This window comes from Calliphora vicina, chromosome 5 (assembly GCF_958450345.1).
Source record: "Calliphora vicina chromosome 5, idCalVici1.1, whole genome shotgun sequence".
Classification (NCBI taxonomy): domain Eukaryota; kingdom Metazoa; phylum Arthropoda; class Insecta; order Diptera; family Calliphoridae; genus Calliphora; species Calliphora vicina.
Window position 1 is genome coordinate 61,826,462 of NC_088784.1, and position 15,369 is coordinate 61,841,830.

General features: G+C 25.5%; 1 protein-coding gene across 4 annotated transcripts in view; it reads left to right on the forward strand.

Annotated features, from left to right (window-relative positions):
• The first annotated feature begins 278 nt into the window (after positions 1 to 278).
• Mmp1 (Matrix metalloproteinase 1) overlaps positions 279 to 15,369 on the forward strand; it is a 47,551-nt gene continuing 32,460 nt past the window's right edge. The window contains exon 1 of one of the 4 annotated variants that reach the window (XM_065514472.1): positions 279 to 687. In XM_065514472.1, the coding sequence (XP_065370544.1) occupies positions 430 to 687 (258 nt within the window). In that variant the 5' untranslated portion in view covers positions 279 to 429. The remainder of the gene's footprint in view (positions 688 to 15,369) is intronic. The other 3 variants (XM_065514473.1, XM_065514471.1, XM_065514470.1) reach the window with 3 other exon arrangements.

The window sequence follows — 15,369 nt, forward strand, 5'->3', positions numbered from 1 at the left end:
CTTCATGCTTTAAATTCAACCTGTTGGCATTTAAATTTAAAAAATACCAAACTCAAATACATTCTAGATTTAAAAATATTCCAAACATGTTATAAATATAAAAAAACACCAAGAGATAATTATAAAAGCAGCAACGTTTTTAAGAAAATTACACAGTTGCTTGAAAGTTTTAAAAGCAGTCATTACACTTACTTACAGTAATTATCAATTAAATAATAAATATTATTTTCTTTTATATTTCTCTTTTTAGATTACATTTCTCTCAGTGTAAACAAGTCTTTTAATTGTTCTGCAACAAAAACAGTGCCTTCATAACAAGAGAATTTTAATCTTAAAAAAAAAAACAGAGCCAATAAATTGTCTCTTAACACATCATAGAAATCATCAAGAAAATAAAAGTAACATAATAAAGTGTTTTGTAAATTGAATATGGTTAATAGAAAACAATTACCACCTCCAACAACAAAGCGACGAAATATTATTCAATCATTGCCAGTTTCATCATCTCCAGCTGCCGCAAGCGTCACAACATCACAATCATCATTAAACACCACCGCCACCTGTAAAAGCTCAAACAGCCGTGAAATGTCTACCCGCCAAAGTTATGTGTTCTTAGGTTTAGCCGTACTGTTAACAATTATAGCCACAGTCCAATCTGGACCAGTATCAACAACAACGCAAGCTGAGGTAAGTGACACACAAGTTTTAAGTTTTTTATGTATTCAATTTAGCAAATTTTGTGAAATAAAAAAATTAGATTAAGATCATTTAAAATAGTTCTGAGAAAAAGCTTTAAATTTAAACTTCTTCTTCCAATATATCAGCTTTTAAATATTGTCCATAAAATTGGACCAATTTCCTTTTATTAAACTATGTATATAAAAAAGCTTTTAATTTTTTGAATTAAAACTATTAATAACTACTTAATAAAGCTTTTTAGGAAGACATTTAAGAGGGTTTTGCGGAAACAGCTTTACATTTAAACTCCTACAAATATTATTAGTTAAGATATTAATAATAACAATATTCGTGTTATAAATAAAAATATAAAAATTTATAGAAGCTTTTGAAAAATTATAAAATTCTATTAACATTTTTATTAAAAGTTACAAATGTTTTTTAAAAATATTTAGATTTATAGGCAATATTTTTCAAGCAAATCAAAAATAACTACAAAATGTTTCAAAAGCTCTATGAGTCCTAATCTTAAAGCCTTCAAATGCACACACTAAAAGCTCTTAAGCATGAGCATTATCAAAATAACGATAAAGCTTTAAATTTTGTAAAAATAGGTTTATAGTTGTAAAAATAATATTAAAAGTTTTTTACTCAATTCTTAAATAAATCTAGATTTATCTATAAAAGCTTTCAAAAAATAAACAAATTCTATTAATTAAACATGAATATAAACATAAAACCTAAAAACTTAAAAAGAGCTTCTGGTTTACGCGAAATTTTCGATATATTTACAAAAGCTCCATAATTCGTAATTTTAAATCAGTTACGTCCAGCTCTTAAGCACAATATTCGAGCTTTTACAAAAGAGCTTTTGTGCTTTCACACCGACAAGAGTAAAACATGCAATCAGAAAACAATGCTTGCAGTTTATTTTGCAAACAAACTACCATCAATATTACAGCTTTCAAAGCTGTTTAACACAAACTCAAATATCGATGTATGCATACTTGGACGTATCTGTCATAAAGCCTTAAAGTGTTAAAAGGAAAAGCTCTTATAAGCAAAAAGTTGCAAAAAGCTTTTTGAATTTCAACCTCAAAATATTATTACATTTTTGCTTTTTAAAAACGTTGGTTTATTTCCTTTAAATAAACCGGATACTTTTGATTGATCTAAAGACAAACTTGATTCTTTTTCGATAATTTTTAATGATTTTTAATTTAAATTTCTTTAGATGTATGAATTATGCTTAAAGTATAAATATTAGAGTTAATTTCAAAAATTTGATTTGCGGGTATCATCATTTTTCTGAAGGTTTTTGCGTAAATAAAAATAATGGCGTCCTTTTTTTTGGAAAATTTTCACTCCTTGTGTTGGTTCAACGCACCTAAAGACGCGCATTTTGAGCACATTTTTCTGTAGAGCAAAAACGGTTGAATATATTGCAAATATGAATTCACCAGTCGATTCTACATCAAAAATTAATACAATTGGTGTTTTTTGAATCCTTTAAAATAGTTCCAAAAGCCCACAACAGGGGGCGCAAATCTCATAAAAAATATAAAAAAAAAATTTTAGATTTTTTGAATATGCTCGATGAAAAGCTATTTTAAGCTTATCAAAACGTTACCAATATTTCATTTCTATCACAAGCCGTTAAAAAGTTATGTGGTTTTAAAAATGTTTTGTTAAGGCAAACTAATAAAATAATTTCTAAACTTTTTTTTAAAATTATTATTTTCTTGTTAAATAAATAACTTTAAAGCCTCATAACTTTTTAATGGTTAGTGATAGAAAGGAAATATTGGTGCAGTTTTCCTAAGCATAAAATGCCTTTTCATCGTGCATGTTTAAAAAAACTAAAATTCAGTTTTTTTATTTTTTTATACGATTTGCGCCCTCTGTTGTGGGTTTTTGGAACTATTTTTAAGGATTCAAAAAACATCAATTGTATTAATTTTTGATGCAGAATTGACTGGTGAAATCATATTTGCAATATATTCAACCGTTTTTGCTCTACAGAAAAATGTGCTCAAAATGCGCGTCTTTAGGTGCGTTGAACCACCACAAGGAGTGAATATTTTCGAAAAAAAAGTACGCCATTATTTTTATTTACGCAAAAACCTTCAGAAAAATGATGATACCCGAAAATCAAATGAAGTGACCTGGTCACAAACGAACTCTAATAAATATATCATAAAGCTATACAATAAAAATAAGAAGTATATTGTATTTATAGCAAAAGCTTTGGTATATTTTATAGCAAAATATTTATTTTTTAAATAGTGGAGATGTTCTGCATGTATTATAGATATAAAACATTGAATAAACAATAAACAAGTTGTATGTATTTTCTCATATCAAATTTTAAGCATCACTATACATAAAATCAGAAAATTGCAATAAAATGTTAGTATTTTGTGCTTTTAATAAAAGCTTTGAGACATAACAAAAATTCTTTAATTTTGAACCACTTGTTATTTTGTATACAGCAGCTTTAATTTTTTTTATATAAAAATTAAAAGATTTCTGGAAAGTTTAAAAAAGCTTTTACAATTTCTATTTTATTATTATGCTGACCTATCTATTCTTTAAGAGTTGAATTATAACAAAATGTTTTGTTTGCCAATAATTTCTATTTATAGTAATTCTACTATATTATTTACAAATATTTATGGGGACTTTAACATATAAATATGCCATTAACTTGATGTACTTACAGCTTTTACGTTCTTAAATTCGTGATTTCACCTATGAATATGTGAAAGCTTTAAAGCATATGCTGTAAACTTACTATAAATTCCAAAAGCTTTAAAGCCCTGCTTATAACAAAATAATGGAAATAACTAGAAACTATTTAAATAATGCTTTCATTGTCTTAAAACTTTTACGGTAACTCTTTCAAACGTGTAACATTTAGCTTTTTTAAATTGTTAAATAATGCTTTTAGAATTTGTCATTTATATTGATTATTTTAGAAGTCTTAATATACTTTAAAGTTTTGCTTTAACTAACAAAAGCTTTGTATGCTTAAAAAGCTTTAAGAGTTTTCCAAGATCTTACAAATGTTTAAAGTCATTATTGTTTTTCTGAACTGGGTGAAATTGTTAAAATTTCTAAAGCTTGGATATTTTGTAAGTCTTAGCAAGAAGTTGCGAAATTTTCAAATTGATTTATAAAAGAGCTTTAACAGTTTTACTAAATCTAACAAACATTTGTCTTAAAGCCATTATTGCTACTCTGGAATGGGAGAAATTATTAAACAAGAAGTTTCAAAATGATTTAATAAAAAACATTTGATTTAAAAAATAAGAAAATTCAACATAAATTTACAATAAATAATTATTTTCCATTGCAATTAAATTCCTAAAATTCCCTTAACTTTAAAAATCATTTGTAGATAATTGACAATTCTTTGAAATTTATTGTATAAATTTCTCACTTAAAATGTTAAACAATCTGTCTTAATTTACTGCTGAAAATTGATAATGATTTATGCAGAAATGGCTAGTGATATACTACTTGTATATTATGTCTGGCAGCTAGTTTAATGTCCACATTCTCCATGATATTTTGCACTCTATTTAAAAATTAATGATTCTAGGGGGGGTGGGGAGGTTAAATACAAAGCTTTAATTGGGATGTGCAATACATGTAGTTGAGAGAGCAGCGAGAGTGTTTAGGGTTCAAAAAGAAAAAAGTTTAATTGTAGTTAATTTACATAAAAATTGCATGTATCATGAGTTTTAATTTTGACACGAGTATAGCAGTAATCAACACACGAGATACAAATATAGAATCTGCATGTGTATGTATGTTTAAGTGCATGTATCTAGATATAAATTAGTATTTATTAGTGATTTTAACCTTAGCCTTAACATTTATTTATTTATTTTTGTTAGAACGAAATGTAACTGGTAAATTTTATGTATATAGTGGATTTTGAGTCAAATAATGATGGCAGTTTAAATGGCTGAATGGCTGCCAATAGTTGTTGGGTTTAATTGTTCAGTTATTAAAATAAATTTAAAATGTTAATGACAATGAAATATTTACACAGCCAAACAAACATACATGACTGTCATAGATATTGTTAAGCAAAAAAACCAATTGTATTACAAACATATTTATGAAAAAAAAGCTTTAATATTCATACAACTTTAAGCTAAATACAAAGTACTTTTCCACACATATTTACATATAAGTACTATTTACATACATATTTCAATCACATGTAACCATATTTAATGTCAGTCCGTCTGCATTTGCATTTCATTGATTTGTTTTTTTTTTTTGTTAAATGTATCTATAGATTTTCCAAAATCGTGTCTATAATGTTCAATTGTTGTGCATATTCTAAACTGATCATTATCATAATAATTTCATTATTATTTCTAATACTTTTTTTTTCTTCTCTCTCTCTATTTTTCCATTATTAATTGATGCAAGGTTGTCACGTTCTTATGTATTTTTTTTTTAATTTTAATAAAGTTTTATTGTTGTTTAATGTACAACCATTATGCATACTTAACTATCTGAATAAAATGGGAAAAAATATTGTAGGGATCACATCAAATTAAAATTATAAAAAAAAGAATTACAAAGTATAGTGAAGCCTCTAGTAGCTTTTTACCTTAAGGCTTTAACGTTTCTCTGTAATTTGTAATATTCGTCGTCTTGTGCTTCTTTATAAAAGGTGTGATGATGTTTTTTTTTTCTTACAAGTTTTATATGTAAAAAGAGTTTTACCTGCTGTTTTTTGGTTTTATCACGTGTTGCTTAATAATAATTTCCAATTCTTATCAATTTTGTTTATTACTTTAAATGAACACTCCTACTTCGCTTGAATATGCAATTCATTAAATTTATGGCCTTTGAGTAAAATTATGGTCAATAATTTTGCAGTTAATTGTGCTTGGAAATTTTGAGTTTTCAAAAAAAAATAAAAAACAAAAGTAATAACTTTAAGCTAAAGTTGAATTATACCACACATACTATGCTAAACGTGTATTAGTTGGCGTCTGAAAAGTTTTGTTTTGTTTGCCAATAATTTCTATTTATAGTAATTCTACTACATATTTTATTTGCAAATATTTATGGGGACTTTAAAATATAAATATGTCATAAATTGCTGTACTTTAAGCTTTTGCTTAAAATGTATATAATGTGGAAGCTTTAAAGCCTCTGCTGTTTACTTACCATAAATTCAAAAAGCTTTAAAGCCCTGCTTATAACAAAATAATGGCAAAAACAAGTAACTATTTAATCAATGTTTAAAACTAATAATTAAAAGCTTAAGAACTACTTTAATAAATTTTAAAAGTGCTAATTTCTTTCAAAATCATTTAAAGCTTTAAGTGCTCACACACTTTATGTTTACTTGCTCTAGTCTTGAGTTTATCGATGAGAGAGGAGAGGAGATTTGAATGATTTTCCTCATTTTCTTTCTCTCTCTTCTATAAACTGCAGACTTGTTCAAGTAAACTTGACGTGTGTGAAGCAGCAGTAACTTTAGTACTGGAGAATGTCTTAGCTAAAATTTAATAAGCTTTTAATTAAGACTAAAATTTAAGCAATCTTTAAAACTAAACTAAAATTTAAGAACAACTTTAACATTTAAAAGTGATAATTTCTTTAAAAACTATTTTCAAAGCTTTTAAATATTTACCCTCATATTCATAATCAATTTTATATTTATAAAATCGTTATAAAACTAAATTTCAGTACAAAATCTGTTTTATAAGCCTTTAATAAATTTTAAAAATGATTATGAATAAGACATTTTTACGTCCAGCTCATATTCCCAAGGTGCGAGCTTTTACAAAAGAGCTTTTGTGCTTTCACACCGACAAGAGTACAACCAGCAATATAAAATTGCCGTTTATTTTGCAAAACTCAATGATCAGTATTAGAGCTTTCAAAGCTCTTTAACACAAACTCAAATATCGATGTATGCGTGCTTGGACTGTCGTGCACTGTCATAAAGCCTTGAAGTGTTAAAATTTCTTAGGGAGCAAAAAGTTTCCAAATGCTTTATGAATTTCAACCTCAAAATATTTATATTTTTAAATTAAAGGCTCGAAACACAAACCTGATTATTTTTCTCTAATAATAAGCAGTTAACTGCTTTAATTCAATACATAAAAGTATATATGTGGTAGTTTTATTAGAATTACAAAGCTTTTATTCAAATTTTGTACTAACGAAATCATGTAAAGCTTTATTGAAATAAAAAGCTTTTGAAATTAATTTCTTAAGTAGCATAATAAAAACAGTTTTTTTTAATATTTCGTTTCATTAATAATCTAACATCTAATATTAATTAATCAATGTTCTCAAGCTTTTTATCTAAAAATAAAAAATATGTATCTAGAAAAATAAAAATTTCAGTTATTTGAAGAAATAGCACCAAATTCAAAAGTTTTTATTCAAAATCATATAAAACTTTAAAAAATAAAAAAGCTTTTGATATTTTTTACTCTAAAGACAAAGCTTTTTTATTAAAAATATTTACCGAAAAACTTAAACAGCTTTATGGCCAAAAGAAAAGCTTTTTAAAACAAAACTTATTAGCTTTTGTGTTGTTTAAAAGCTTTCATACTGTTGTTTAACTAAAATTTCAGTTAATTTAGAGATGTTTTCTATGAAAAACCAGTAATTTATTTCCATCTTTATTTATGATCTAAAGTTTTCAAAGTTTTCTAGTTTTCATATTTGTTTATTACCGAATTATCTTTATTATAGAGAATTATTCAACAAAATTACATTTAACATGCAATAATATTACTTTAGTAATTATTTAGTTTTTTTTTTATAAATTTAAGTATTTATTATTTGTTTGTTTGTTTTTGTTTATATTTTTAACAATAATCGGAAGTGGCAGTAAATAAATGATAAATTTCATTTTGAATTGCAACTCAAACTTGTGTAATTTAGTCATTCGAAAGAATATAAAACATGAATTTATTTTTATTTATTTTAATTCATATTCTTCAAACAATTGTCTTTTATGTATGAATCATAACATTTTTTTTTTGTGCAAACAAAAATGTAAATCAAGTTTTGTTCGAGAGCAGTTACGATGTTTAAATAAATGACTTAGAACTTTGATTTAATTTAGTTTTTTATTAGTATTATTATTAAGCTGTTATTTATTTGTTTAGTAAGAGTTGTATTTGTTATAGATATGATTTGATTATTTAGTAAAGTGTTATTTTGTCATATTAATGTTTATTATTGTTTTGTTTAATTAACAAATTACTGTTGACAATTTAACAAAGATTTTATTTGTTTGTTTGATTCAATGCAGCTTTGCGTCATGGGGAGATTGTATGGGAAATAAATTTGTCATCTCAAGTAAATATAAATCTGTAAGGCAGGTTATCTTATCTTAATATTAAATATTATTTGCCAAAGTTTCTCAAGTATCTAGAGAGTTGTTAATAAAATGACAAGTAATAATTGGTTTGTTTTTGTAAAAGGAATGGAAATTCCGTTTATATTTATATAAATAAATTAATATTGACAAATGTTTTAAATTTGCGAATGTTTTTACTGCCTAACATTATTTAGAAGCTTCCAAAAGTTCCAAAAATCACAGAGTATGAATTTAACCCCTACCAGGCCAACACTGTATTGAACTGGCAGTTCCCTTTCATATAAAGTAGTAGATAAAGAACCTTTGTCTGCCCCCAAATAACTAGTCTTATAACTAGTTCTGTGTTCCAAAGCTTTTTATGTGGAAGCTTGTGCGGCTTTAATTCTTTGTATGTAAATCATTTCGTTTGAAGTTTTTCTTTTATTTGTTTAATTGTTATGACATTTAATTATTTTCCATCAAACTAATAGCGATTCCTTTCAAATCAATTATTTTATACGATTATTTGTTCAACTCTAATTAAATTTAGAACTTTTTTTTGTGTGTTAAATGATGATGATAAAAACAACCTTTGTTTTTGGCCATTTAGAAAAATGTTGTAATATATTTACTTGTTTGTTTTTCATTGTTTTTGAAATTGTATGAATAGCAACCAAATAAAAAAAACTAATTAATATTTCACGCACATATCAACAATAACAATAATAAAAACAATGAAATTTACAACAACAAAAAAGCCAAATTACAATAGTTTAATTTTATGGTCAACCAATGATTTAACAACAAAAAAAATATTCAAATACGAGCAAGTGTTTGTACGAGTATTTAAATGTTTATGTTTTAAAACTAGCTTTCAATAATTGTTCTATTAACCCTTTAAAGGTGATAGACATTTTGTTAATGGTATAAAACAGTTATGTCCAGCTCATCTGCACAATAAGCGAGCTTTTACAAAACAGCTTTTGTGCTTTCACACCGACAATAGTTCAACAAGCAATCAGGCTACAATGCTTGTACTTTGTACTTTAAAAAAAGAGCTTTCAAAGCTGTTTAAAATAAACTCTAATATCGATCTATGCATGCATGGCCGTAACTGGTATAAAATCATTCAAATATCCTTTAAACCAAAAGGATGTAAAAATAATTTTGCTGAAACATATTGCAAACGAAATGCCTTCCTATTTTCCAATTATCTAAATTAATTTACAAAGCTATTTTCTTTGAATTATTACAGAGTAATTATGATAATGAACTTGATTAAAATTAAATTTTAAAATACGTTTGCATTACGGAAAACTTTATAATTATTTATGTTCGTCTTGTGTAATGCATTTTCTAGAACTGAAACCACAATAAATATTAATAAGTTCCAATAAAATTAAAAAAAAATCAAACTTTTTTTATCTTATTAACCCCTGGTGAAAGTGTTTTTTATTTATAACATACAATAACTGCAGGCATGTGCATGATCTCTTCTTATTAATAAAAAATAGTCGTTGTTTTAACCACCAATAAAATACATACTACATACATTAAATTTGAAACAATATAGAAATAAAACATTGTGTTTTTCCATGATGTCAAGTTTTATTTTAAAATAAAATATTAATTGAAAAATCCTGACCCATTGTGCATATAAAGGTGATTTATTCAACACATTTAAATTTGATCAAATGACATAATAAAGAATTTCTATGATAAATGAATCATTTAAAAAGAATACAAAAAAAAATAAATAAGATTTCTTCCTTGAATGAATCATTGGACAAAAGAGTCAGAAACAAAAAGATAGAACGTGTTTGATAAATATGTAAAATGAATCATTTTTTTTTAATATATGAAACAGTTTCTTCCCATCTCGGCAAGAATTTATGTTGGTATATCCTTTTATAACTTAAGTAAAATGTGAATCATTTAAAGTAATGAAAAAGAAGTTATACTTAAATATTTATACCTGTTTAAAACTGTCATAAGGAATGCTGCTAATAACTACATATTAAACATGTTATGCTGCAAATGTAAGACAATTTGAGGAGCCGCAGAACAAAAGGTGTTTTTTTCGATTTTTTACTTTTAAATATTTGTTTAAACTTTTACCCCCAAAAGCGTAAACAGTTTATCAAAGGTTTATAAAAAAATTTTGTATGGAAATTTTGTTTTATAAACCTTTTATAAATTTAAAAATTGTTTATGCATATGGGGGTTAATATATAAATATGTTTCTGAGTTAATATTTGAACCTTTTTTCGATTGTAAACTATTGTAAGTTTAGCTAAAATAGCTTACATATCCCCCATATGGACTCTAAATTAAACTCAGTTAAAAACTCTACAAACAGTATACCTTGGTCAAATACATATATAATGTGAAACTGAACACTTAGCCAAACCTGAAAGTTTAATCAACCACAACTTAACTAAAGTTTAAGCACTTTCACTTTATTTTAAATATTTAAACAAATTTTTTGGCTTATAAACTATTAAAGTTTAACTAAGCCGAGTTTAAATAAACCCCCATAAGGATTCTAAATTAAACACAGTTAAAAACTCTACATAAAATATACCTTATCCAAATCTATAATGAAATCTGAATACTATCTCTTAAAATCGAAAGTTTAACTAACCCCAACTTAACTAAGATTTAAGCACTCTTTCTTCAATGAACCTCTCAAAGGTTTAATTTAAATTTTGAACGAATATTTAAAGCATTTTTGTTTTATAAGCTTTTCTAAGTTTAACAACTCAGTTAAAAAATTTCAAATTAGTATACTCTATCTTAAAACTGAAAGTTTAACCAACCACAACTTAACTAAAGTTTAACCGCTGCCACTTCAATTAGCCCCTCAAAGGTTTAATTTCAATATTAGGTTTATGGTTGTTGCCATTTTTGGTTTAACTAAGGACAGTTTAATTGATCCTTCTTATGGACTCTAAATTAAACTCAGTTTACAACTCTACAAAAAATACACCTTACCCAAATCAATAATGTAAAACTGCACACTCTGTCTTAAAACTGAAATTTTAACTAACCCCAACTTAACTAAAATTTAAGCACTCCCTCTTCAATAGACCTCTCAAACTTTTAATTTAAATTAATCATGGTTTAAATATTTCCCTTATCAAACTCTTCACTCTGCCTCTCAAAGGTTTAATTTCAATATTAGGTTTATGGTTGTTGCCATTTTTCTCTTATAATACATTCTAAGTTTAACTAATCACAGTTTAATTATACTTCCTATGGATTAAGTTAAACTAAGTTAAAAACTCTACAAATATTATAGCATTATCAAACATATAATGTGAAACTGAACCCTCTATCTTAAAACTGAAAGTTTAACCAAACACAGTTTAACTAAAACTTAAGCACTCCCTCTGAAATGTTTAATTTAAATTTTGAGTCAATATTTAAAGCATTTTTGGCTTATAAGCCATTCTAAGTTTAACCAATCAGAGTTTAAATATTCCTTTTCACTTCGCCTATCAAAGGTTTAATTTCAATTTTAGGTTTATTTTAAAATTTTATTCTAACAAATGATCACAAAATTACGCACAATGTCAAATTGCAATTTATTTTTGTTTTGCACAGTGGCCAGTAGAGTTGGGTGTTGTATTACTTCATACGGTTTTGTATTTGTTTATTTTTTTTATTATTTCTTTTATTCTCTGGAATACAAACAATAAATTGCTAATTTAAAACGTATGCTAAGCGTGTAACTAACGATCGTAATTGTTATTGTTATTAAGAAAAAGCCAATGCTGTCAATTTCAAATGTATTGAGTTTTGCAGCCAGTTAGAATTGCAATAACATTGATTTTATTGTTACAACAATTAAGCTTTGGGGGTCTTTGGCAAATTGACAGTTTTGTGCTTAAGATGTTCGACTGAATATGTACATACAAACACATATTAGCCTGGGAAAGTGTCTGCTGGCGGATTGAGGCGAATTTGAAAATGCCTTACGGTTTAAAAAATTTAACAGTACAAAGTACATTGTCATAACTGATCATTTGTTTTAAACTTCTGCAAATGTAGCCAAGTCATGTTATAATAATTTAGGAATCATTTGGCATGTGGAAAATAGTTGTCAATTAGACAACTTAAAATGTAAAAGTTTATTAGTGCTCTACATCATGAGTGGTTTTCTATGGAATTCATTTGTATATAGCATGGTCTATTTAGTGTTGACCCACTGGTAACCTGGTGATAATAAAGGAACTTTTGGAATAGTCGGATCATTTATCCTGATTTAAAGAATTCCGGTACGATTCTGTATTTATATATCAAAAGCTTGTAGTGATTGGTGTGCTTTGAACTTATAAAGAGCTTTTGACATAAATGCCAATTAAGCTTTCGAAAACAAATTGAATTAAAGCTAGTTTTTGAGTTTTTATTTAAAAAAGCTTCGGTATAAAGCTCATATCAAAAATCTTAAATTATTATATTAATTGTTTGTTTATATTTATTGAACTGAAGCAAAAAGTATTCAATAAACTAATCTTTAAGCTTTTATTTCCCCTTTTCAATAACATTAGCCCATTGTTACAAACTCTTCATTAAACTTAAACTACTACACTACTTACAAAGCATTTTTGAAAGGGAGTAGCTAGACAGTTATAAAATTCTAGACACTGTCTAGAGGAAAGTAATTTGTTTAGACAAAAAAAAGTAATCATCAACAATCATCGATAACTATTACGAAATTTAGATTTATTTTTTATGCTACATAAAATAAACTAGTGTTTTAAATAAAATAATAAAAACGAATACATTGAAACAGCGTATGTATGTAGTTCAAAAAACGTTTATAGAATATTTGATGAATGTACTAACTGCTACTGGGGAGCAAACTGGTTTATTTAAATTGTACACTTTAATATACAATTTCGTTTTTTTATTTTTATTTTTTGCTTTTTGTTGCTAAAATTTCCATCAAGGTTTATTTCCGCTTTATGAACGTGTTAATCGATTTTTCAGTAAAAATGTAAAATTGCCCGTTAAATAATATTTGTTGTTTTTACACTTTAATATACTAAATGAAAAATTATTTAAAAACATTTTCAAGCCGACATAAAACAATAAATAACTGTCATTTTTAATAAATAAAACCAAATGCAAATTAAAAATAAATAATAAACTATATTTAAAATGATTTAGGAGCTAAGATTAAAAAAAAAACTAAAAAAATCAAAACTTAATTTAATAAAAGGCGCAAAATCAAACATTTTAATGTAGCTTCCATCCTAACAACATACAAAAACAAAGCAAAAGCAATTAGAAATTTTATTTATTTCGAAATCATATAAAAAAATCTGCTATTTTACATTGCCCTTGTTAATAAAACTTCTTACATATTAAATTTCATTTCATTTTGGTTTTTGCCCTAGAAATTTACTTGTTTACACAATCACAAAAAATATGTCAGCTGTCAAATATTTGTCAAATAAATAAAACATAAAACAATGGCGTCATTTAAATGAATAATTGCCACCTGCTTAATGTTTTTTCCTTAATTTTTATTGTTTCTTCTTTCTGACCAACCACAAACAACAAATAAAAGTCAAGGAAATTAAAGTTTCTTTTATACATATTCATCTTACATCCTTACCGTTTCATGCCTAAATATGTAGATGAGTAATGACGTCTCTCTCTCACTGTGTATGTGTTTGTGTATTATATTTGAATATGTGCTGGTTTTATTTTTTGGGATTTATTAATAATTTCCATATTGAATTACGTTGAGGAAGTTTTCATAAATGTCGTGACTCACGCACTCATTTTTAATCTTAACTGTAATTTGTTATAATTTTTAGTTTTTTTTACACAAAAAATCAATAGATTTTTGAAGGTTCAAGTAAGTACCAACGCACTGAAACAGGGATTAAATGTCATTTTAAATAAGAACTCAAAATTCTCTAAAAAAAATATTCTTTAGTTGCGGAAACTATATTGTCTCTTGCAAAAAGCTTTTCTAAAAAGATATACCTTGAAAATTACGTATGATTTTCTTTTATTTATTCCTATTTTTAAGTCATCATGTGCCGATTGCCAAAGCCTCACATATTTCGAGCTTTTGACAGCTTTCATATTTATATATTTTTAAGTAAATACCGCTATGTTGCAAAAGATTTAAAAATTTTAAACTTTTGTCAGCTTTTAAAGCTTTTTATATACATATATTGAAAATCTTTGTTTCAATTTATAAATTTGGATTTTCAAATTCTCCCAATTTTTATTTAAAAGCTTTTAAGACAGTATTGTTTTTATTTTTAATAAATGTAGTTTTGAAAACTTGTATGAAAAAAGCTTATATGTACCAAATATCAAAAGCTTTTTAAATTTTACATATTTAGAGATTTTGCCAGCTTTCAAAAAAAATCGTTAAAAAATAAAGCTTATGCATTCAAAGCTTTCTTGCTAAAGCTGTCCATTTTTATTTAAAAGCTGGATAGAATACAAATAATAAAGTAATATTTATATATACAAAAAAGCTTTAGAACTATATATATTCTTATATTGAAAAGCTTCAGAAGTAGACTTGTTTTGAGGACGATTTATATCAGTGAAAGCACAAAAGCTCTTTTGTAAAAGCTAGCACATTGTGCATATGAGCTGGACGTAACTGATTTATAAACATATGGGATATTGCTTTACTAAAGGTTTTTAAATATATTGAAAATATTTTAAAATTTAGAGCTTTTGAAAAAAAATAATTTTGAGTTCAAAATTTCTTTAAAAATCCTTTAATATCGAATACAAATAATGAACTATATTATTCAAAATTAGTAAAACTTATTGAACATCTTAATATGTTTTAATAAAATTATTTTGTTTATTTTGAGTTTAAAAGATTTAAAAAAGCTTTTGCAAAAGCTATACATCTATATTTAAAAGTTATTTGCATATAAAAAACCAAGTAGAATTTCGTTAATCAAAAGGGCTTTTTATATAAAAATGTGTAAAATTATTGTACATATATACTAAAAAAAGCTTTTTTAAAGAAATATTTTGAGAGCGAAGGAAAATCATTTCAATTAAAAATATGTAAAATATAATGTTGCAATATATAAAAAAATTAGCAAGGAAATATATTCTTATATGTATTATAACAAATGATGTGATAAGGCACAATTTTAACTCAAAAAGCTTTTTTATTTTCGTATATGTGTTATACTAATTGCCAATGTTAGGAAACTTTTTACACAAAAGCTTTTTTCAAGCTTTTTGGAAATTTAAAGAAATAATTAAAGGCATATAATTATTTTAATTAGATTTGTATTTAATAAGCATTCAGTTTCAATAGTTTTTCAAGCTTT